This window comes from Narcine bancroftii, chromosome 14 (assembly GCF_036971445.1).
Source record: "Narcine bancroftii isolate sNarBan1 chromosome 14, sNarBan1.hap1, whole genome shotgun sequence".
Taxonomy (NCBI): Eukaryota; Metazoa; Chordata; class Chondrichthyes; order Torpediniformes; family Narcinidae; genus Narcine; species Narcine bancroftii.
Window position 1 is genome coordinate 2,171,427 of NC_091482.1, and position 25,175 is coordinate 2,196,601.

General features: G+C 52.5%; 1 protein-coding gene across 3 annotated transcripts; it reads right to left on the minus strand.

Annotated features, from left to right (window-relative positions):
* Positions 1-311: 311 nt before the first annotated feature.
* LOC138749825 (solute carrier family 13 member 2-like) lies at positions 312-24,919 on the minus strand. Of its 3 annotated transcripts, XM_069911742.1 has the most exons (13): positions 24,781-24,919; positions 24,538-24,691; positions 18,948-19,076; positions 16,822-16,958; positions 15,431-15,705; positions 12,476-12,662; positions 10,980-11,102; positions 7,855-8,070; positions 7,265-7,386; positions 4,757-4,878; positions 3,242-3,403; positions 1,861-1,998; positions 312-1,065 (listed from the first exon to the last, which is right to left on the minus strand). In XM_069911742.1, the coding sequence occupies exons 1-13, from the start codon at positions 24,831-24,833 to the stop codon at positions 937-939; spliced, it is 1,947 nt and encodes a 648-aa protein (XP_069767843.1). In that variant the 5' UTR covers positions 24,834-24,919; the 3' UTR covers positions 312-936. The 3 variants fall into 3 exon arrangements, with proteins under 3 accessions (XP_069767843.1, XP_069767844.1, XP_069767845.1); XM_069911743.1 differs by lacking the exon at positions 24,538-24,691 and having other exon boundaries at positions 24,781-24,860; XM_069911744.1 differs by lacking the exons at positions 24,538-24,691; positions 24,781-24,919 and adding an exon at positions 21,789-24,013.
* Positions 24,920-25,175: the final 256 nt, after the last annotated feature.

Here is a 25,175-nt window from a genome sequence, read left to right on the forward strand (position 1 = left end):
TAATGTGGTTTATGGTGTGAAAAATAAAATAAAGAATATGGGCCGACAACAAAAACATATCAATCCTTGAGTAAGTTTTGTGCCTACTCAAATAATATGAAAATTCCTTCTCTCTTGGGTGTTGCCTCCTCCATATAAGTTTCATTTCTTCCATTGATTTAACCACAAATTTGGCTTCTTTATTCTTTTTACTTGTCCCAACTTCCCTCCCTCCCTCCCCCACCCCTCCCCTCCCAACTTCCCTCCCTCCTCTCCCATCCCACCCCTCCTTCTCCTCCCCCCCTCACCTCACAATGAAATTGCCACAGATGTCAGGGAGGTATTTAATTTTTAATGTTTCTATTGTCTCCAAACTCACCATCCGTTCCCAAACATCTCAAGCACACACACACACACACACACACACACACTTAAACACAAATACACTTATACACACACACACTCACAAACACACAAACACAATCTCTCATTTACCCACTCTCACACATGAACACCTCAACACACACAGACACACATAGGGCTTACACACCAATAACAGTTTGGATTAGGTGGAGGGGTTCTGGTTCTTGGTGAAGATGTTGCTCCTGTGGGACGGAGGCTCTGTGCCTGCTGACGTCCCGTGGAAGGGAGGAGGATCAGCCTCCCACCGGTCAACGTGAGGCGGAACTGGGGAAGACCTCAGCACCAATGTGACCCAGTGTTCCCAGGATAACCAGTAGCGGGACATGGCTGACCACTGGGCTTTGTACAAAGTTCAGACGATCCAGTGAGATTTGACTCTTGTGTTTTGACAAATAGTGACTCAGTGAAGGAACTGGATGGGTCCCTTTGGAGCAGTATAACAGGATGATTGTTTGAGAGACCGGCCACACTGGTCACTGCTATGGGCTGGGTCAGGAGGGTGGTCCTGTGACAGGAGGGTGGTCCTCCAATAGTTCATGGTTGTATTGTGGTGTTCACCCAGCTGGGTATCGTGCCCAGATCAAACATCATCATGCCCCAAGTGTTCACTGCCAGTGAGATTATCAACACGCCGAGCAGATTGACAATGAATCCAGCTTTCACCTGTTCAACAGCACAGAGATAAGGAGAGATCTCACAGCAGATGGTCAAATGTTACTTCAGCAACATAACGGTCGGACCCAGAGTGAATCTTCCACCGCACCGTCCTATCACACACTCCAAGGGTCAGTCCCAGAGTGAAGTTCCTTCCACAACGTCCCATCACACACTCCCGGGGTCAGACACAGAGTGAAGCTCCCTCCGCACCGTCCCATCACACACTCCCGGGGTCAGACACAGAGTGAAGCTCCCTCCGCACCGTCCCATCACACATTCCTGGGGTCAGATGCAGTGAAGCTCCCTCTGCACCGTCCCATCACACACTCCCGGGGTCAGACACAGAGTGAAGATCCCTCTGCAATGTCCCATCACACACTCCCGGGGTAGTGAAGCTCCCTCTGCACTGTCCCATCACACACTCCCAAGGTCAGACCCAGAGTGAAAATCCCTCCACACCATCCCATTACACACTCCCAGGGTCAGACACAGAGTGAAGCTCCCTCCACACTGTCCCATCACCCACTCCCGGGGTCAGACACAAAGTGAAGCTCCCTCCACACCATCCCATCAGACACTCCCAGATGCTGCCTCTTCTATTGGAAAGAGGTAGAAGAAGTCCCCTGCCCCTCCACACATAGGATGAAGATATGGCTGAACATGCTCAGTGGAAGGAGACGAGAGGTGAAGATTGTGGTATCTCCTCATCCTCTGCAGCCCTGCTGAGGAATGGGATCAGGCTACTCTCCCCACGGGGACAGATCCCTGCCGAGAATGAGATTGTGGCTGGACGGTACCTACCATGTCAGACACCTTCAGAAACCCGGTGGAGAAGACGATGGTGTTGGGAGGGGTTGCCACTGGCAACATGAATGCAAATGAAGCACAGAGGGTACATGGCAGCATAATGTAGAGGGGATTGATGTTAATCCGCTTGGCCTGTGAAGACAGTCACACAACAACCACTGAGCAAGGCCCTCAACCTACTGCACTCTCCCAGGGGCACCAACTCTACTCACCGTTACATCACAGCATCTCCTCATCCAGTCATATCCTTGTTGGCCATCACCCTGACCCAGCGCCCACCCTCCTGCACCTCTCTTATGTCCATCATGAGCGTTCCATCTCCCCTGGATCTTCTCCTCCTGGACTGGATGATTCTCCACTTGGAGAGGCACGGAAATAGAACCCTAGGCCCAAAATGTCCCACCTGGCGCAGTCCTGCCCCCAGCAGACCCGTCCCCAGCAGCCCCGCCCCCAGCAGTTACGCCCACAGTAATCCCACCTACAGGAATCCCACCATCAGTGACCCCTCCCACAGTAATCCCGCCTGCCTGCATTTGACCACATCTCTCAAATCCTTCCTTCAAGCAGCGAGATTCTGCAACTGAAAGATGCCTGGATTGGAAAATGTATTTTATGAGGCAGGGTTTAGCAGAGCTGGGACTTTTCTCTCTGGAGCGTAAAAGGATGAGAGGACACTTTATAGAGGTCTACAAGATTATGAGAGGCAGAGATAGGTGGACAGTCAGTGCCTGTTTCCCAGGTCAGGAGTAGCAAACACCAGAGGACGTGTGTACAAGGGAGGGAAGATTGGGGGAAATGTCAGGGGTAGGTTTTTTATGAAAAGAGTTGTGGGGGCCTGGAATACCTTGCTGGGTATGGTGGTGGAGGCTGGATTATTAGGGGTATTTAAGAGACTCTTATACAGGCAATGGATGAAAGAAAAATTGAGGGTTACAGGATAGGGTTTAGTTATTTTTGTAGGAATATATGGGTCAGCAAAATATCGAGGGCCGAAGGGCCTGTACAGTATTCAATGTTCTAAAGTGTTCTTTCAAGATGGGAACTGCTCTGCTCCAGATCCTTAGAACCTGCAGAGAGGTGTGACCATACGTCAGGCCACCAACCTCCCCTGCATCAGCTCCATCCATTCACCCCACTGTCTCAGGAGGAACCGGTGGCCTTCACTAGCCTGTGAGGTTGATGGCCACTGTTCGTGTGGTGCCTACGAATGGTTTTGGGTTTATTTAGTTCCTAAAATCCAGCAGAGTGGGATTCGAACTATTGGCCACCAAGCTGAGGAACAGTTTCTGCCTCACGTTGGGCAGAAGGCAATTCGATGTAATATTACATGACAATGATCTAACTCCACGGGGTTAGGGGTGATGAACGGACTCACCATCGCCACCAGAATCGGCAGGAAGAGAGAAGTGGTGGCCACGTTGCTGGCACATTCAGTGAAGGTGGTAATCAGCAGGCAGAGCAGCATGACGATAGCCCATGGAGGAATGGCCTCCAGAGGAGTGAGCTGTTGCCCCAGCCATTTGGAGAGGCCGGATTCCTGGAAGAGAAGACGTAACCATGAAGTCCAGTCCTGGACCTGAGGGAGCGCTCGCACCAGAAACCCAAACACTACCTGCTGGATGAACCGTGTCTGTGGGAGGGAGGAGTCGAGGGGAGACTCTCCTCAAAACTCAGGCCCTTTCCTCCTTTCCCACAGCTGTTGCTCAAGCAGAAAGCCTGCAAATGCTGGGGTTGGGAGCAGTACGCAAACATACTGGAGAATCTCAGCAGGTCACAGATATCACGGGGACTGAAAGGTAGCAGATGTTTCTGGAGAAACAGATTCCTGATGAAGGGCTCAGGCCCAAAACGTCAACTGCTTTTCACTTCAAGACAGAGTCGTGGTAGATGGTTGTTTCTCAGTCTGGAGACCTGTGACTAGAGGTGCCTCAGGGATCGGTGCTGGGACCATTGTTGTTTGTCAGTCACCTATATCAATGATCTGGATGATAATGTGGGAAATTCGATCAGCAAGTTTGCAGATGACACTAAGATTAGACGTGTTGTAGACAGTGAAGAAGGTTTTCAAAGCTTGCAGAGGGATCAGGACCAGCTGGAAAATGGCAGATGGAATTTAAGGCAGACAAGTGTGAAGTGTTGTATTTTGGATGTACATGGTAAATGGTCGGGCACTGAAGAATGCGGTAGAACAGAGGGATCTTGGAATACAGATACATAATTCCCTGAAAGTGGTGTCACAGCTGGACAAATCAAAGTATCGAGTACAGGAGTTGGGATGTTAAGGTAAAATTGTACAACACATTGGGTGAGGCTAAATTTGGAGAATTGTGTGCAATTTTGGTCACCTAGTGTCAGGAAAGATATGTATAAGATAGAAAGAGGGCAGAGAAGATTTACTAGGTGAATGTGGGCTCAATTTTAACATTTATGAAAAATTTGGACATGTCCATGGATGGGAGGGGTATGAAGGGCTGTGGACTGGGTACAGGTCAGTGGGACTAGGCAGAATATTATTTCGTCATGGACTAGAAGAGCCAAATGGTTCTGTGCTGTAGTTCCCCTCTCACACTGACAAGAGCTGGGTCAGGGCAGGGGGAAAGCATGCCAGTGACAAGGGTAAGCCTTCAGCGAGGCTTCAGGAGACCAGCACCCCTCTTGAGACCCATCAAGGTTGGGGGAACGGAGCATCTGAGCAGTTTTGTTTCACCCACAGCTACAGGGCTCTGTGAAGATGTGTTGCAGAGTCATCAGTGAGGGAAAACACGGCCTATGACGTGATCCAGGTGGAGTACCACAAGCTGGGCCCAAGGGCCTGTTTCTGTGTTCAATGGTTCTGGGAGATAGTGTCCAGCACCTGAGATCTCCTGTGCACTGGGAATCCCTCAATTACCTCACTGCCCTTAGCCAGAGCAAAACCTCCTCCCAGTAGGAACACCACATTCCACGCCATCTTCTCCTGAACGATCTTCCAGGTGAGGAGTGGTGGGGCAGGTCCATACTTGGGCTTTTTATCTGGGGAAGAGAAGGCAGGTCAGTAGTCTGGCTTCCATCCTTTCTCTCTCCAAGATGAAGGAGATGATCGTGGACTTCAGGAGGACCAGGAATGACCACCCTCCACTATATAACAACAACTCTATAGTTGAAAGAGTGGACAGCACCAAGTTCCTTGGAGTTCACTTAACTAGTGACCTATCGTGGACACTCAGCATCTCATCACTTGTCAGGAAGGCTCAACAGTGACTGCACTTCCTGAGAAGATTGAAGTGGGCAAGGCGACCGGCTAACATTATGTCAACCTTCTACAGGAGCTCTATTGAGAATGTCCTGGCTGGCTGCATCACAGTCTGGTCTGGTTGTTGCAGAGAAATGGATCCACAGGACCATAAGAGTGGAGAGAGGATCACTGGTGTCTCCATCCCCCCCTCCCACCATCGACATAATTGACCAGGAACGGTGTCTGAAGAGGGTGCACAAAGTCATCGAGCAACCCTTCCACCCTGCAGAGAGTATCTTTTAGCTGCTCCCGTCAGTGGAGAGATCCAGGAGGATCAGAGCCAGCACCACCAAGCTGAGGAACAGTTTCTTCCCACGGGCAGCAAGAATGGTGAACGACCAAATGAACCGTTCACACTGACCCTCCGAGTCTCTCATATTTACAAAGCAATATTTATTTATTTATTTGTAATGATATAAGACTTGTCCTACGTGTGTATCATTTGCCTGTATGTGTGTTCTGTCTGGGTGTGTTTCTGCATGTTTTACACTGAGGACCGGAGAATGCTGTTTCATCAGGTTGCACTTGTAAACTTGACAATAAACTTGACTTGACATCCCAGGTATTTCAAATTTTTCCTGGATCGTCCCCACTGAACCAACACCCCGGGAAATGTTCCCCGCACAACCGTGCCACTCCCTGACCAACCCCTCTCCCTCTGTGTCCCATGCTCACCGATCCTTTGAGGCAGAGGACGGCGAACTGCATTGTGCCGCTCCCTCCTTGCCCCTCCAGCAACCCTGGTTAAAGCCGGATCTCCTGCTGCTGTCTGTGAGGAGTTTGTACATTCTCCCAGTGCCCTCATAGGTTTCCCCACCTCCCCAGGATATGTGGGTAGGTGTGTTTACTGCCCCTGGTGCACGGGGGTGATAGGTTTGGGCCAGGGGAGGGTTGATGAGAACAGAGGTCTGAAAAATGGCATAGATTCAGTGGGATGAATGGCCTCTCCATCAGAGGGGTACATCTTCCCCCCCACTCCTAGCATTGCAGTATGTGGGATCCTGCTGTGTCCACACACCCACATCACTACAGCGATGGTGTTCAGGATGGCCTCTTCCAATGCTGCAGGTGATGGGGGTTCCAATGAAGGTCTGGTCTTTGACCACAAGACAAAGGAGCAGAACCACGCTATTCAGCCCATCGAGTTTACCCCACCATTCCATCGTGGCAGATTTAATACACTTTTCAGCCCCATCCTCCTGCCTTCTCCCCATATCACTTGATTCCCTTTCTGATCGAGGATGTATCTACCTCCATCTTAAATATCCCCAGTGTCCTGGTCTCCATGGCCGTCCGTGGCAACGAATTCCCCGGAAAAAGAAATTCCTCCCCATCTCAAAGGGACGTGTTTGTATTCTGAGGTTGTACTCACTGGTCCCAGAAAAACCCACCACAAGAAACATCCCCACCACAGGAAACATCCCCTCCACGTCCACTCTACCCACGCCAATTTACATTTGACAGGTTTCAGTGTGATGCCCTCCCCCCACCCATTCTGCTAAACTCCAGAACCTTCAAACGCTTCACATGTGAAAACTGGTGTATGTAAAAATGCAATGTAAAAATCTATCCAACCTGGTACTAAATGTATTTACTGAGGTCGCCTCCACTGGTTCAACAGGCAGCGAATTCCACAGACTCATCATCCCTCTAGGAAAAGCAGATCCTCCTCATCTCCATCCTAAATCTACTCCCCTGGAGATGAGGAGGAACCACTTTTCACTTTCATTCTAGGGAACCTCCTCTGGATCTGCTCCACCACATCCCTCCTTCGGGTGTGAGCCCAGAATTCCTCACAATATTCTGAGTGTGGTTTGACCTACACTCCCCATTCTCCCAATTCACCCAGGACCCTGCGTTCCAGCACGGCTCCGCCTCCCTGTACACCCCCCAGACCCTGTGTACCTGCAAGGCTCCGCCCTCCCTACATCCCCAGACCCTGTGTACCTGCATGGCTCCGTTCCCCCTACACCCCCCCAGACCCTGTGTACCTGCACGGCTCCACTCCCCCTACACACCCCCAGACCCTGTGTACCTGCACGGCTCCGCTCCTCCTACACCCCCCCAGACCCTGTGTACCTGCACGGCTCCGCTCCACCTACACCCCCCCCAGACCCTGTGTACCTGCATAACTCTGCTCCCCATCCTCCTGGTCTCGGTTCCAGCACGGCAGGCGGGGTTTGTCAGATGGGACCACAAACATGATGAGTGAGATGAAGATGACTACCGTGGCATCAGTCACGTAGCTGTGGGGGGGGAGGCAGAAGGCAGAGATTGAAGAGGATGATGAACACGGGGAGAGGGCAGAGGGGCGGTGAGGGAGGGGTGGGGTGGGGCAAACAAACTGCAGCTGGGGCAGAGGGGGAGGAGGAGAGTGGTGAGGGCAGAGGGGAGGGGCTGAAAAACCACAGCTGGGGTGGAGAGGGGAAGGAGCAGAGGGGGAGGGTGCAAAGGGGAGGGGGAAGGGGGGATGGGGTGGAGGGGGTTTGGGGAGTGGGAGTGGGTGGAGGGGGAGGGAAGGGGTTGGAGTGGGAGGTGGAGGGGATGGAGTGGAGGAGGTTGGGGCAGGGGATAAGACAGAGGGGAGGGAAAGGGGTGGAGGAGGAGGTGGTGGAAGGAATGAGGGGGAAGGGGATGGGGAGAGGGGAAGTGGGAGAGGATGGGGAGGGGGTGTGGGGTGAGTGGAGGGGGAGTGGGCAGAGGGGCAGACTCACTCTATGCCGCCCTTGTTGAAGAGTACGGTGGCCCATCCACTGATGAAACCTGGTTCCCGTGTGAACCAAAGGATGACCAAGAGGATAAAGAGGATCAGCACCTCGATCTCAGCGAAGGTCATTTTGCCCAGCGCCTTCATCTCGTCCTTGATCACACGGTACGCTGAAACATCCTTCTGGCTTTTTGTGGACATGCAGCCAAAATTCTCCTTGATGCTGAGAGAGAGGGAGCTGATATCAGGGCCTGAAGTGGGAGCCCATGGCAGAGGAGAGGTCAGAGTTCACAGTCCTACACTTCATACAATGTGCTAAGTATTGGAACTTGTGCTGATCGGCTACATCAAAACCCCTGAGTGTAAAGGTAGTGGACACAGTCCAGGACATCCCAGGCAAAACCCTCCCCACCATGTTCCCACAGGGAACATTGCCGTCAGAGAGCAGCAGCGATCATCAAGGATCCACACCACCCAGCACATGCACTGTTCTCACTGCTGCCATCAGGAAAGACGTATCGGTGTCACAAGACTAGCACCATCAGGTCCAGGACAGCTGCTCCCCTTCCACCATCAGACTCCTCAACCACAAACTCATTTAAGGACTCTGATTTGAGCATGTTATTTATCACAGATCTGCACAGTTTGTTTAAATTTCTTTCTTCTGGAGTACAATTTACAGTTAACGATAATCGGTAACTCTGCCTGGCCCGCAGGAAGAGGAACCTCGGGGCTACACGTGATGTCATGTCTGTTCATTCTGACAAAAAATCTGAACTTGTAACTTTGAAACGGCACAGAAACTCTTATTCCTTGTTACAGTTACCCAGGATCGTAAAACACACCAATAAACAATACATTTAAATTACCATGAGAGAAAAAAAGATAATGTGATTATGATTCAGAGGGTTTATTGTTTCTAGTGGTTGGATCTCACTTGGAAATATTGCGTTCGCTTCATTGCAGGAAGGATGTAAATGGTTTAGAGAGGGTCCAGAGGAGATTTACCAGGATGTCACCTGGATTGCAGAATACACTATGTCTTCCGAAGCAAGGCTGACAGAGCTGGGAGTGACAGAGGGTGAGAGGAGACCTTTTAGAGGTGTCTAAGATTATGAGGGGCAGGGATAGGGTGGCCAGCCAGCACATTGACAACAGCAAACACAAGGAGATGTGTGTACAAAGTGAAGGGAGGGACGTTTAGGGGAGACGTCAGGGGGAAGTTTTTTTTACACAGAGTGGTGCGGGCCTGGAATGCCTTGCTGGGAATGTTGGTGGAGGCTGGAACATTGGGGGCTTTTAAAAGACTCTTAGATGGGATAAAAATAGAGGGATTTGGGTGTGAGAGAGGGTAGGGTTAGATTGTTGTAAAGTCAGCCCAACATCGTGGGCTGAAGGGCTTGTTCTGTGTGGTGATGTTCCATGTTCTACATAAATCCAAACGCACTGAAATTCTTACTTGCTGCAGTCATGAACAGACATAGACACGCATATAAAAGCTTTTCGGAGTCTACAGTGGTTTCAAACCATCAACCCTCTGTCCACAGATCCCACTCTCCCCACCTCTGATCAAGCCCATCCCACTGGAATAGAGATTCGCACAGATACACGGCCCTCTCTCCACCTCCCGTCAGCCCCATGAAGCCACTTCCACCCCAAGGTTGAGCACCGGTCTGGACTCCCCCTGCCTGGGGGAGATGGATTTGGAAGGGAGGTGATGGTCAGTTCTGCCCTCGGAGGGGGGTGGGTGGGTGCATGAAACAACTAAATGGGGGAGGCAGGGCCGTTAGCTTCCCTTGAGAAACACTTGGGTAACTCCGTGAATAGGAGGGGATTGGAGTGGGTGGGGGCCTGAGCAACAGGGAGAGGGTGGGCAGACGGGGATTTGATTCCTTGGAGCGCAGGATGAGGGGTGATCTCATGGAGGTGTAGAAAATCCCACTCGGGATAAATCGGGAGAACGTGGAGAGTCTTTTACCCAGAATCGGGGAATCAGTTACCAGAGGAGAAAGGTTTAAGGTAGTGGCTCTCAATCTTTTTCTTTCCCCTCACATAAGTAATCCTTATGCCATCAGTGCTCTGTGAGTAAGGGGTTGCTTAAGGTGGGATGTGAATGGAAAGAAAAAGGTTGAGAACCACTGGAAACTTTAGTGGGGGGTGGGGGGAAGAGATTTAACAGGAACCTGAGGGTAACTGTTTTACACTGAATGCTGGGTGTGTGGAACGGGCTGCCCGAGGAGATGGTTGAGGCAGGTACTATATTGCAATGTGTAAGAAACATTTGGACGGATCTGTGGATAGACAGTACAGCATGGTAACTGGCCCTTTACCTGTGAGTCTCTGCCGCCAAATTGCACCCAATTAACCTACAAACCTGTATGTTTCGAATAGTCGGAGGAAACCGGAGCCCCCGGGGAAAACCCACACAGACACGGGGAGGACGTACAAGCTTCTTACAGATGGCACAGGATTCGAACCCCGGTCCCAATCGCTGGCACTGTAACAGCACTCCACCAACCAGGCCACCCTTGTAACATTAACTGTGCTGCCAAGGGACAGAGTTCAGATTTCTTGTCAGAGAACAGACATGACATCACATTCAATCCTGACATTCCTTTTCCTGCGGGCATGGCAGAATTACTAAATAAAACAAACAGGTAAACAAATAAAATATGCCAGACAGAGAGAAAGCAGCAATAAAGTGCACCGAGTCCTTAAATGAGTCCCTGATTGAGTTTGTTGTTGGGGAGTCTGATGGTGGAGGGGGAGTAGCTGTACCTGGACCTGGTGGTGTGAGTCTTGTGGCACCGAGACCTCGTTCCTGATGGCAGCAGCCAGAACAGAGCGTGGGCTGGGAGGTGGGGGATCCTCGATGATTGCTGCTGCTCTCCGACGGCAGCGTTCCCTGTAGATATTCTCAATGGTGGGGAGGGGTTTACCTGTGATGCCCTGGGCATGGGCACACTGGATCTGTGGACCTGTGTGTGCAGCAGGGTCTCGAGCTATCCATCACTCCCCTCCAAAGATAACTCCTGCCCTGCTGAGACCTCCAATAGTCGTATCCCTCGGGGAATGCCTCTGAGATGCAAAGTTCCTCTGCTGGGTGGGACTGTGCAATCAAGGGGAACTTACTCAAATCCCAGGAATAAAGTCTGCAGCCATATCCACGTAATGATCAGCATAAAAACCATACAGGGGAACGAGAAACCAAACCAGGTGGCAAAGTTGATGATGTCTCCATTGTCCGGGAAAAATCTGAAAGCAGACCAAGGTCATTAGATGCCTGTGTGGACTTTCCCAACAGTCCCAATTTCTGATTTGCCCAGAATGTACAGAAATAGACGGGGCAGTGAGGACGGTGCTCAGCGAGGAGTGCTCCTGCCTCGAACCTAAGGAAATTCTAGTTCGATCTCCACCTCTCCACACTCTATGATGCTGTGGGTTGGCCTACCTCCCCCCCCACCTGCTCCACCGGGTGCTCCAGTTCACCCCAACATCCCAACAGTTTGAGATATTGCTCCTGGCGAGGGGTGGAATCCAGGGTGGGAGGGGGGAGAGGGACAGTGTTGATGGGATTGTGGGATGGGTGGGTTTGTGGTCAATAGGCTGGAATTGCAGGATCGGATGTGAGAATTTCCTTCTACAGATAGACAGTGGGTGACCAGGAACCTGCAAAGATCTCTCCCCAAACGTGTGGGTCCTTCAGATCAGATAGCTCATGATTTCTACAGAGCAACTCCGCTGCACTAAAAGATTAAACCTTAGAACAGACGGCTGGAGTTCTAGAGCGTTGCACACCTCCTGCCTCAGTCATGCCCACGGGGAAGAGATGAGGCCATCCTTGAGATGAAGCCATTCCAGCTGGCAGCCATGTGGTGGGCTGTTCCCATATGTCTGCCGTATGAAGCACATCACACCTATCAGACAGTGTGGACACAGCTCTCGCCTTAGCCGGTGGGCTGCGCCCCAAACAGACAGCTGATGGGGAGAACATCCACCTCTGGGCAAAGTTAACTGGCCAAGAGGGTCCAGGACTCTGAGCTGGAGAATCAATGAGTGCACTAGTGGTGCCCGTGGGCTCTGGGAGGAGTATCAGAGGGTGGGGAGAGTGTCTGCTGAGAGGGACTGTGGGGGGAGACTGACTGCGGGGAGAGAGCGGGTGATGGAGAGAGTGAGCGAAGGGGGAGAGCGGGTGATGGGGAGAGCGGGTGATGGGGAGAGCGGGTGATGGGGAGAGCGGGTGATGGGGAGATTGGGTGATGGGGAGAGCAGGTGATAGGGGAGAGGGTACAGGGGGAGAGTTAGTGATGGATGAGGGGATTCAGTGGGTGGGGAGAATCCAATGGGTGCCAGTGTTTTGATACCTTCTCTGATGGGAGAATCTGTTAGGAATTTGCAGTTCACTCTGAGTTCATCTCCTGTAACTGGTGCCCCAGGGTAACAGCCATGATGTGTTCCCTCAGTGGTAAACCCACTGCTCTGTCCACCGGCGGCTCTGCACAGTGTTGGAGGGGTGCCACCAGGATGAAGAGGTGGGGAGAGCCAGGCTGGTGGGGGAGGGGGAGGGGTTCTCCGGACTAGCTGTGGGGCAGTGGGGATGCCCATATTGGGAGCCAAGGAACACTCACTCATCCAGCTGATCCTTCATGATGAGGTTGGGGGTGGTCCCTGTGAGTGTGGCCGTGCCCCCGATACTGGCCGCATAGCAGACGCACAGGTTCATCCCCTTCGACAGCTTCTGGTGTTTCTCAGTCATCCGATTCTGCTGCTCAACAGCTGGTGGTGTGTCCTCTGGCAACTGGGCATGTCCATTGGCTGAAGGATGAAGAATCTCACATTCAAAGCAGCTCATCATGGGAAGGGAGGGAATGGGACGGGCTTAGCCAAGGGCAGGGCCAAGCTCCAGGCAGGGCCAAGCTTCAGGCAGGGCCAAGGACAGGACCATCTGCTCCAGGCAGGACCAAGGTCAAGGACATCTGCTCCAGGCAAGAGCAAGGTCAGGGCCGTCTGCTCCAGGCAAGAGCAAGGTCAGGGCCGTCTGCTCCAGGCAGGGCCAAGCTCCGGGCAGGGTGAATTTCAGGGACATCTGCTCCAGGCAGGGCAATGGTCAGGGCTGTCTGCTCCAGGCAGGGCCAAGGTGGCCACCATGAATTCTCAGACCACAGCAGCTGTCAGCCTGCTCTCCCTGCTCCACCATTCTCTTGGATCCTAGCTAATCACAGACCTCGGAACCCCATTCCTGCTCTCCCCCAAAAACCCAGTGATCCTTTTCGCCACAAGGACCACATCCAGGTCCCTTTGGAACATATCTAATGAACCGTCCACAACAGCTTCCTATGGCAGAGAACTCCACAACTTCACCGCTCTCTTAGGGAAGAAGTTCCCTCATATCAGTCTGGAACAGCTTTCCCCTTCTCTTGAGACTGTGACCCCTTGTTCTGGACATCCTCAACATCTGGAACATTCTTCCTGTCTCTAACCTGTTCAATCCTGTCAGAATGTTATATATGCAGGCCAGGGCAGTAGTTTGGTAAGGGTTCTGCCCCAGCTGATCATCTGACCTTTGTCGAAGGATTCGTCCGCGCCAGATACTGTGGTTTATAAAGATTTTAGGGTTTTTATAAATAAAGTACACTATGAGATTTAATTCCCTCTAGAATTTTGATGCCATTCTAGTGAATCTTCCTTTAAACAGGCCCAAATTTCCTGTGGGTAAATTTGCAGATGATATCAAAGTAGGTGGTCGGGAAGGTGGTGCTGAGGATATGGAAAGGCTGCAGAGAGACTAGGATCGACTTGGAAAACAAGCAAAGAGGTGGCAGATGAAATATAATGTTGGGAAATGTACAGTCATGGACCTTGGTAGAAGAAATAGATGGGCAAATGATTATTTAGAGGGGGATAAAATTCAAAATTCGGGGGTGCAAAGGGGCGGGAGTCCTCGTGCAGGATACCCAAAAGGTGGCCCTCCAGGTTGAGTCAGTGGGAAAGAAGGTGAATGCAGTGTGGGGGTTCATTTCTAGAGGAACAGGGATGTGACGTCGAGAATCTGTAAAGCACTGGTGAGACCTCACGTAGAGAACTGTGGACAGGTTTGGGCACCGTATTTGAGAAAAGACATGCTGGCATTGGAGAGGGTTCAGAGAAGATTTACTGGGATGATTCCAGGAATGAAAGGGTTAGTGTATGAGGAACGATTGGTGGCTCTTGGACTGGACTCTTTGGAGTAGAGATGGATGAGAGGGGAGACCTCATGGAGGCATTTCAGATGCTGAAAGGCCTGGACAGAGTTGATGTGGCTAGGATGGTTCCCATGATCAAGAGAGCAAACCAGGATAAAGACATGATGGGTAGGTTGTAGTGGGCGGGGTTTGCTGCCATGGGTGGGGTTTATTAGGAGGGGTTGTGGAAGGGGAGAAGGTAGGGGAGGGTCAGTTGGAGGGTGAGGGCGAGGGCAGGGGTGTGTGGGGGATGGGGCAGGGAGGGGATGGGGAGGGGCTAAGGTGACGGGCATTGGGACAGGCGGTGGGAGGGGTGCAGGACCTGCCCCAGGTGGTGGATCATTGAGGAGGGTGCCTCACAGCCCCTCCCTTGCCTTGGTCTCCCAGCCCTTTCCCCACCCCCCCTGTCTGCCCCCCACTGCCATCCCCAGGGGTGGAAACCGGTGTGTCATGCCACACCGCATACCCCACACACATCCGTGCTCTGCGGAAATCAGGACACCACATCCTTGTCCCACCAGTAACTGGGGCGCAATCATTCAGCAGCCCAGCGAGTAGTGCTGCTGTCTCACAGCACCAGAAACCTATCTTCCATCCCCACTTCCATGCTGTCTTTGTGGAGTTTGCATGTTCTCCCTGTTTCCGCATATGACAGAGAGGTCATACGTGTCGAGAACATAGAACACTACATCACAGTACAGGCCCTTTGGCCTTCAATGTTGTGCATCTGTGATTTGGGGACATCTAACTCACACCTATGTGGTGGGTGAGTTAGATGTTCTCACATCATACACACATATGGGGTGGGTTAGAATGTTTCCATGTTCCCCACACATATGGGGTGGGTTAGAATGTTTCCACATTCCACAGTGTGTGGGGTGTGTTAGAATGTTTCCACGTTCCACATGCATGTGGGGTGGGTTAGAATGTTTCCACGTTCCCCATGCGTGTGGGGTGGGTTAGAATGTTTCCACGTTCCACATGGGTGTGGGGTGGTTTAGAATGTTTCCACATTCCCCACACATGTGGGGTGGTTTAGAATGTTTCCATGTTCCACACACATGTGGGGTGGGTTAAAATGTTTCCAAGTTCAACACGCATGTGGGGTGTGTTAGAATTTTACATGTCCCACATGTATGTGGTGTGGGTTAGCATGTTCCCATTGCATTAGCTGGGCACTGTGAATACACAAGTGTAGGGTGGGTGTTAGAATGCGGGGTTGGTGGGATGTGTGAATGGGATAGACTTGATGGGCTAAATGACCTCCTTCCATGCTGTAAGGAGGCAGAGTGCGCCTAGCATCATGCAATCGGAGGTTTAGGCCAAAGAAAAGCCAAACTAATCAACCGCTCCTGCACTTACATTTCTCCATGTTGCTGCCTATCTTCTCCGCACCGTGTGTGGGTCTGGGGTCGTCTGTATCCGTGGAGACAAGGTCGCTGGCCTTTGGCGTCTCCCGTGCTTCCCAATCCACCGACCAATTCTCGTAGACCTGTGGAAGCTCCACGTTCTCGGACTTTACCGTGCTGAGCTGGTCGAGCACGGCGTGGGCGATGGGCACCATCATGGCGGTGGTGGCCGTGTTACTGATCCACATGGAGAGGAAAGCCGTGACACCCATGAAGCCCAACATCAACCTGGGAAGGAAGGACCCTGCACCATCAACTCATGGCACCCTCTCCCAGACAACCCTCGCTACTACACAAAGGCACCCCCTGCATTGGGTCACCCGCAGTCCTGGGGGATCTCAGCAGGCCACACAGCATCGACGGAGAGCAAAGGGCCATTGGCCTTCATTTATTGTACAGTTAGCGACACGGTTAGCGTGACACTGTTACAGTGTCAACAAACATGTTGGAATCCCATGCTGTCTGTAAGGAGTTTGTACATTCTCCCCATATCTCTGTGGTCTTCCTCCCACTGTTCAAAACTTATAGGGTTTGTAGGTTGATTGGGCAGCACAGACTCATGGTCCAGAAGGGACTGTTACTGTGCTGTATGTCTAAATTTAAATTAAGGAGTTGGGATGTTTTCTACAAGACACTGGTGAGGCCACATTTGGAGTATTGTATGCAATTTCAGTCACCTAACGACAAGAAGGATTTTTCAATATATGATTTGAAATGTGTAGGAATTTCTTCAGCCAGAGGGTGGTGAATATGTGGAATTTGTTGCCATGAGTGGATGTGGAGGCCAGGTTATTGGGAGTATTTAAGGGAAAGATTGACAGGTTCTTGATGAGCCAGGGCATCAATGGTTTTGGGGAGAAGGCCAGGCAGTGGGGCTGAGTGAGGAAATGGATCAGCTAGTGATTAAATGGTGAGGCAGACTCGATGGGCTGAATGGTCTATTTCTGCTCCCAATCTTATGGTCTGAACCCCTGTGAAGAATCATGGGTGATTCCACAGTTGGAAATATCTTAATCAGTGGTTCTCAACTGTTTTTTCCACTCATATACCATCTTAAGTAATCCCTGACCAACCACAGAGCACCGAAGGCATAGAACCTGGCTCCATATAAATTGAAGCGAGAGAGTACAGGAAACGTGAAGGGTGACACAGGGTAAAGGCCGGGGCTGGGAAGGACAAAGTTTGACTGGACGAGAATGGTTTACTACTGAAGGCGGTTTGACATATTCTCCTAACTGCCTCCACACCACCAAGTACTGATATGGTCACCAACATATCCGACATTCAGAGACGAAAAATGGTGCCCACCTCCTGACAACAGATCAACAATTAACGGAATCTTACAGCGAGGGTTTCACACCAACAATCAAAAGGACCCTCAGTGCGATGCGTTTGTGCAGGTTCCACTCCTCCACAGCGATGGCCACGATCAGTCCACCAACAAGCAGCATGTTGGTGTCCTTCAGAAACTGCATGCATACCTGGAACAGAGATTACATGGCTGTGGGAACAGAGAGGACATGTGTATTGAGTAAGTAGAACATAGAGCACAACAGCAAGGGCAGGACCCTCAGCCCTCGGTGTTGTACCGACCTTGATAGCAATTTCCTACCAAAAAAATACCAAACCCTCCTGACCCCGTAACCCTCAATTTTCCTTCCATCCACGAGTCTGTCTGAGAGTCTGTTACATGCCCCTAATGTTCCAGCCTCCACCACCAACCCTGACAAAGCATTCCAGGCCCCCACAACCTCTGTGTAAAAAAAAAACTTACCTCTGACATCTCCCCTAAATTTACCCCCCTTCACTTTGTACACACGTCCTCTGGTGTTTGCTGATTCTGCTCTGGGAAACAGGTGCTGGCCGTTCACCCTATCTCTGCCTCTCAGAATCTTGTCAACCTCTATGAAGTCTTCTCTCATCCTTTTTTGCTCCAAAGAGAAAAGTCCCAGCTCTGCTAACCTTGTCCCATAAGACTTTTTTCCCAATCCAGGCAACATCCTGGTAAATCTCCTCTGCACCCAACTTAAAACTCCTCCAACCTTCGTATCATCCGAAAACTTACTGACCCTGCCTTCCATCTCTTCATCCAGGTCATTTATAAAAATCACCAAGAGCAGGGGTCCCAGAGCAGATCCCTGCAGAACTCCACTAGTCACCGACCTCCAACATGTTCTGTCCACTATGACTCTCTCCTTTCTACCTGCAAACCAATTCTGAATCCACACAGCCAAGGTTCCTTGGGTCCTATACCTCATTACTTTCTGGACGAGTCTCTCATGTGGACCTTGTCAAATCCATGTTGACCATATCTACCACCCTACCTTCATTGTTACCTCCTCACAAAACTCAATTAGACTCGTGAGGCATGACCTTCCCTTCACAAAGCTATGCTGACTGTCCCTGAGAAGACTGCTAAAAATGCTCAAATTTTGACCTGAAGAATCCTCTCCAATAGTTTGCACACTCCTGACGTAAGACTCACCAGACAGTATTTCCCAGGATTCTGCCTGTAACCTTTTTTAAACAGGGACCACATTTGCCATTCTCCAATCCTCCGGCACCTCCCCTGTGGCCAAGGAGGATGCAAAGATTGTAGCCAACACCCCAGCTATCTCTTTCCTCCCTTTCCACAGCAACCTGGGGTATATTGCGACGGGCCCCAAGGACATCAATCTTAATGTTTTTAAGAAGGTCCAGCACTTCCTCTAATCTCAACATGGTCCAGCACACAAGCCTGTTCTATTCTGACCTCAAGGTCTGTTCTCTGGTGACTACTGAAGCAAAGTATTCATCTAGGACGTCCCCAACCTCCTCCGCCTTCAGGCATGTGTTGCCTCCTTTTAGCGGCCACACCTTCTCTCGTCATCCTTCTGTTCTTCACATACACATAGAATGCCTTGGGGTTCTCCTTAATCCTACTTGCCAAGGCCTTCAGGGTGGGTGTGGGGGGCAAATGGAGACAGGGTGGGTGTGGAGGACAGACAGAGACAGGGTAAGGATGAGGGACACGTTAAGGCACTGGGGGGGGCGTGGTTAGGATGATCGTTCACAGGGTGAACGGTGGGCTGAGTGAGTCAGAGGACCTGACAGTCCCATCACACACTCCTGGGGTCAGATGGTTTACCACCTGTGATGGTCTCCACAACCAGTGCCTAATGGGATCTCCATTCCCTTCTGCCTTTCCAGTTCCCTCCATCCTCCTCCCACCCCTTCAGCCCCTCCCACCTCTCCAGCCATCCCCTTTCATTCTCCTCCAGCCCCCAACCCCCTCCAGCCCCCATCCCCCTCTCACCTCCTCCCGCCCCATCCATCCCCCTCCATCCCCTTCCATTCCCCTCCAGCCCCCATCCCCCTCCCGCCCCATCCATCCCCCTCCTGCCCCATCCCCTCTATCTCCTTCCACCTCCCCCCATTCCCTATCCCCCTCAGGCCCCTCACTCCCTCTGTCACAGTGGAGAACCGCCTACCTCTGACGATTTCATGATTCCAAATAATGGGAAGAAGAGGACAGGGATGAGAGCAGTGACAGCCAGAGGCAGGGCCTCTGTGCACCAGTACACAGCCATGACCAGGATGGTGAACCCGCACTTGGCTTCCTGAACAAGGAGAGAGAAACGTTCAGTCCAGGAAATGGCACAGAGAACCTGCTCACAGTGGGTGCAACCCCTCCAACCCCTACTCTCCCTGAGCAAGGGCTTTAAAGCTGCATCGCTGGGCAATTCACAGTACAGGACGAGAGTAGTTCTGCTCAAGGCTGGAAGAAGCTGTGGAAGGTGGTAAATGCAGTTCGGAATGTCACACAAGCCTCCCTCTCCTCCGTGGACTCCACATTCACCTCCCACTGCCTGGGAAAGGCAGGACCCATCACACCCCGGACCCACTCTCTTCTCTCTCCCCCCCCCCCCCGAAGGGTGGAGGCTGACGGTGTGAAATCACCCACCAACAGGATTAAAGACAGAGTCTTCCCTGCAGCCATCAGGCTCCTGACTGAACCCCACCACAATGCCCTCACACCACCCTGGCTTGGTGCTAATTAATCCTCCCTTTCAACCCTGCACTCTGTAAATTGTGCTTTTTTTAGATATAAATATACAAACTTTATTCAAGCTACAACATCACAAACACAAAACACACACAGATTGACAACTAAAACCAAAACACGTGGCAACAAAGCCGAGAGGAGCAGTAGTTATGACCATTTCTGTATTACCCAGTATCACACATCAAAATCAAACACAATTGTTCCCATAAACCCCTGGTAGGGCCCATCATCCCCTGAACTCAGCCACCATCCCCTCGGACACCGCGTGTTCCTACAAGAGCCCTGACATGATTCCGAAAGACAGACAGTCAGTCAGCTAAAATCGTGCTCTTTACACAGCTTGTGTACATGTTAGAGTTAACCTGTTAGACTGCTCTCAAAATAACCCTTCTCACTGTACCAGGTAAAAAGGCAGCAAAAACAGAGGCAGGAAGGTTGCTTCCACAGGCTAGGGAGACCAGACCTCAGGGACAAGTTGTGGTGCACTGAGGTAGCAGCGAGCAAGCGCAAAACTCAAAAGACTGGACAACAGGCTTTATTCAGATAAAAGTCTGAACACTGGTTCATGCTTCTTGATGGCTCAGGAGGGGTCGGCTTAGGTCTATATTTGGGTCAGCTGATCGGCAGACTGCCAGTTGCAGTCACCTATCTTCCTGCAGGTAGAGATCGGCCCCTGCAGTTGGCTGGTGGTCGTAGCACCACACAAGTTGGGGGGGGGGGGGGTTGGTTTAGGTCGGAGATGAGAAGGAGCTGCTTCTGCAAGAGAGGAGTGAATCAGGGGAATACTCGACACAGGGTAGTGGGCACTGCCTCGAGATAGCTTAAGAGACAGAATTTGTGAACAGGGGATTAGAGATCTGGGGAAGAGGCAGGTTGGTGAAGCTGAGTTTACGACTGAGGGGGAGCAGGCTCAACCGGCCAGGCGGCCAAATCCTGCTCCTATCTCTATGTCCTCACCACCCTGAACTCTCTCCATTAACATTTGTTTTTATCAATTTCCTTTTCCAAAGTTCTTGCGGAATTCTGTTTTGTCCCGAACTTCTACCACTCCCAGGACTTAACACTGAAGAACCCAGCTTCACCAATCACACCAGCAGATGGTGTCTCATCCCTGGGATCCTACCGGAAAAACATTAGTGTAGAGGGAGCTTCACTCTGTGTCTGGCCCTGGGAGTGTGTGATGGGACGGTGTGGAGGGAGCTTCACTCTGGGTCTGACCCTGGGAGTGTGTGATGGGACGGTGTGGAGGGAGCTTCACTTTGGGTCTGACCCCGGGAGTGTGTGATGGGATGGTGTGGAGGGAGCTTCACTCTGGGTCTGGCCCCGGGAGTGTGTGATGGGCTGGGATGGTGTGGAGGGAGGGAATGAGTGATGGGAAATGGGAAGGGAGGGAGTGTGTGACAAGACAGTGGGGAGGGAGGGAGTGTGTGATGAGAAGTTGTGGAGGGAGGGAGTGTGGGATGGGAGAGTGGGGAGGGAGGGAGTGTGTGACAAGACAGTGGGGAGGGAGGGAGTGTGTTATGGAACAGTGGGGAGGGAGGGAGTGTGTGATGGAACAGTGGGGAGGGAGGGAGTGTGTGATGAGAAGGTGCGGAGGGAGTGTGGGATGGGAAAGTGGGAGGGAGGGAGGGAGGGGGCGTGTGACGAGAAGGTGCGGAGGGAGGGAGGGAGTGTGTGACGGGACAGAGGAGAGGGAGGGATTATGGGACGAGAAGGTGCGGAGGGAAGGAGTGAAACAAGACAGTGGGGAGGGAGTGTGGGATGGGACAGTGGGGAGGGAGGGAGTGTGGGATGAGAAGGTGCGGAGGGATGGAATGTGTTACGGTATAGTGGAGAGGGAAGGTGTGTGGGACGAGAAGGTGCGGAGGGAGGGAGTGTGTGACGGGACAGTGGGGAGGGAAGGTGTGTGGGATGAGAAGGTGCGGAGGGAGGGGGCATGGGATGAGAAGGTGCGGAGGGAGGGAGTGTGTGACCAGAAGGTGAGGAGGGAGGGAGTATGTGAAGAGAAGGTGCCCCAGATATTCCCTCTGCAAGGTGGGGGTCAGAAGCAGTGTGTGCTATTACAGATGTCCACTCTGCTTCACTGAAGGTTTTCGTGCCAATTGCAAACCTCGTCACACATATAACCTGTGAAACACTGACAGCTTGAGCTCTGCATCTCTGTACTGAACAGTTCACTCTCGGCCAAAGGTAAAAGATTAATCGTTGCAGTATTGAGTAACAATAAAAAGTGCAGGTCGAATTGCTCAGACTCCAGGCACCGTACCTGCAATGTAGCTGCTCTGCCATGCACTTCACCAACTTAGTCCCCACTGCTCCCTCTGTGCTGCCTGGTCACACACACTCAGGGCAGAATCAGGCACAGAGTGAAGCTCCCTCCACACTGTTCCATCACACATTCCTGTGATCAGACACAGAGTGAAGCTCCCTCCACACTGTCCCATTACACACACTTGGGATCAGTCATAGAGTGAAGCTCCCCCCTCCCCTCCACACCGTCCCATCTCACACTCCTGGGGTCAGTCACAGAGTGAACCTCCCTCCGCATCGTCCCAGTCACACGCTCCCAGGGTCAGTCACAGAGTGAAGCTCCCCCCACACTATCCCATCACACATTCCTGTGGTCAGACACAGAATGAAGCTCCCTCTGCACCATCCCATCACACACTCCTGGGGTCAGACCCAGAGTGAAGCTCCCTCCACACTGTCCCATCACACACTCCTGGGGTCAGACACAGAGTGAAGCTCCCTCTGCACCATCCATCACACACTCCCAGGGTCAGACACAGAGTGAAGCTCCCTCAGCACTGACCCAGTCACACACTCCTGGGGTCAGACACAGAGTGAAGCTCCCTCTGCGCCATCCCATCACACACTCCTGGGGTCAGACACAGAGTAAAGCTCTTTCAGCACTGACCCAGTCACACACTCCTGGGGTCAGACCCAGAGTGAAGCTCCCTCCACACCGTCCCATCACACACTCCCGGGGTCAGACCCAGAGTGAAGCTCCCTCCACACCGTCCCATCACACACTCCCGGGGTCAGACACAGAGTGAAGCTCCCTCTGCACCATCCCATCACACACTCCTGGGGTCAGACCCAGAGTGAAGCTCCCTCTGCATCGTCCCATCACACACTCCCAGGGTCAGACACAGAGTGTAGCTCCCTCTGCACCATCCCATCACACACTCCCAGGGTCAGACACAGAGTGAAGCTCCCTCAGCACTGACCCAGTCACACACTCCTGGGGTCAGACCCAGAGTGAAGCTCCCTTTGCATCGTCCCATCACACACTCCCGGGGTCAGACCCAGAGTGAAGCTCCCTCCACACCGTCCCATCACACACTCCCGGGGTCAGACACAGAGTGAAGCTCCCTCCGCACTATCCCATCACACACTCCCAGGGTCAGACACAGAGTGAAGCTCCCTCAGCACTGACCCAGTCACACACTCCTGGGGTCAGACCCAGAGTGAAGCTCTTTCAGCACTGACCCAGTCACACACTCCTGGGGTCAGACCCAGAGTGAAGCTCCCTCTGCACCATCCCATCACACACTCCCAGGGTCAGACACAGAGTGAAGCTCCCTCAGCACTGACCCAGTCACACACTCCTGGGGTCAGACCCAGAGTGAAGCTCCCTTTGCATCGTCCCATCACACACTCCCGGGGTCAGACCCAGAGTGAAGCTCCCTCCACACCGTCCCATCACACACTCCCGGGGTCAGACACAGAGTGAAGCTCCCTCCGCACTATCCCATCACTCACTCCCAGGGTCAAGACACAGAGTGAAGCTCCCTCCACACCGTCCCATCACACACTCCCGGGGTCAGACAGAGTGAAGCTCCCTCAGCACTGACCAAGTCACACACACTCCCGGGGTCAGACCCAGAGTGAGGCTCCCTCAGCACTGACCCAGTCACACACTCCTGGGGTCAGACCCAGAGTGAGGCTCCCTCAGCACTGACCCAGTCACACACTCCTGGGGTCAGACCCAGAGTGAGGCTCCCTCAGCACTGAACCAGTCACACACTCCTGGGGTCAGACCCAGAGTGAGGCTCCCTCAGCACTGACCCAGTCACACACTCCTGGGGTCAGACCCAGAGTGAGGCTCCCTCAGCACTGACCCAGTCACACACTCCTGGGGTCAGACCCAGAGTGAGGCTCCCTCAGCACTGACCCAGTCACACACTCCTGGGGTCAGACCCAGAGTGAGGCTCCCTCAGCACTGACCCAGTCACACACTCCTGGGGTCAGACCCAGAGTGAGGCTCCCTCAGCACTGACCCAGTCACACACTCCTGGGGTCAGACCCAGAGTGAGGCTCCTTCAGCACTGACCCAGTCACACACTCCTGGGGTCAGACCCAGAGTGAGGCTCCCTCAGCACTGACTCAGTCACACACTCCTGGGGTCAGACCCAGAGTGAGGCTCCCTCAGCACTGACCCAGTCACACACTCCTGGGGTCAGACCCAGAGTGAGGCTCCCTTAGCACTGACCCAGTCACACACTCCTGGGGTCAGACCCAGAGTGAGGCTCCCTCAGCACTGACCCAGTCACACACTCCTGGGGTCAGACCCAGAGTGAGGCTCCCTCAGCACTGACTCAGTCACACACTCCTGGGGTCAGACCCAGAGTGAGGCTCCCTCAGCACTGACCCAGTCACACACTCCTGGGGTCAGACCCAGAGTGAGGCTCCCTTAGCACTGACCCAGTCACACACTCCTGGGGTCAGACCCAGAGTGAGGCTCCCTCAGCACTGACCCAGTCACACACTCCTGGGGTCAGACCCAGAGTGAGGCTGCTCTTATTAGTCTAGAGTTCCCTCCCATTCTAACCTGAACGAGTCAACTTGGGATCCCCGTAACCAGTATAATTGGAGGCAGCTGCCGCTGTTGCTGCTGGACTGAGCTGGGGGGATAGCTACAGGTGAGCAGATCTGTCCACTGAGGGAGGCAAGGTCTTGTCCCCAACTCGGCCGCTCCTCATGCATAACCTGTCAACACTCTGTCACCTTACCTTGGTGGGAATGACCAGAGGCAGAGGGAGCAGGAGAAGAGGTGTCAGGATAATAATGATCTGATCCTTGAAGGCCCAAACGGTTCTCCAATGGGATCCCATTGTGGTGCAGTGCCAGCGTCGAGTGCCAGTGCCAGGATTGTGGCGGGAGTCACTTGTATATAACAGAATAGGAATTAAACATTAACTTATCCATTTTATTGATGCAACCGGAGGGCCTGGCTTGGCAGGAGTAAACATTACCTCTCCTCCATGACGAGAAAGGGGTGTGTCACAGAGTGAGCAGATCTCACCATGGCCCAGGACCACACTGAAGAAGAACGTGGGGCTAGGAGCTGGGACGCAGGGTTCTCTGCTCTCTGATCCACCTTCTGGGTGTGTGTGTGTGTGTGTGTGTGTGTGTGTGTGTGTGTGTGTGTGTGTGTGTGTGTGTGTGTGTGTGTGTGTGTGTGTGTGTGTGTGGGTGTGTGTGAGTGTGTGTGTGGCTGTGTGTGGGTGTGTGTGAGTGTGTGTGGCTGTATGTGGGTGTGTGTGAGTGTGTGTGTGAGTGTGTGTAGGTGTATGAATGTGAGTGTGTGTGTGGCTGTGTGCGTGTGTGTGAGTGAGTGAGTGTGTGTGTGTGTGTGTGTGTGTGTGTG

Coding starts and splice junctions, on each gene's coding strand:
- LOC138749825 (XM_069911742.1), bottom strand. CDS start 24,833: ATGGTGAGATCTGCTCACTCTGTGACACACCCCTTTCTCGTCATGGAG. Junction 3,404..4,756: donor CTCTGGCTAAGGGCAGTGAG/GTAATTGAGGGA, acceptor CTTCTCTTCCAG/GAATCCGGCCTCTCCAAATG. Junction 1,066..1,860: donor TTCTGAAGGTGTCTGACATG/GTAGGTACCGTC, acceptor GCTGTTGAACAG/GTGAAAGCTGGATTCATTGT.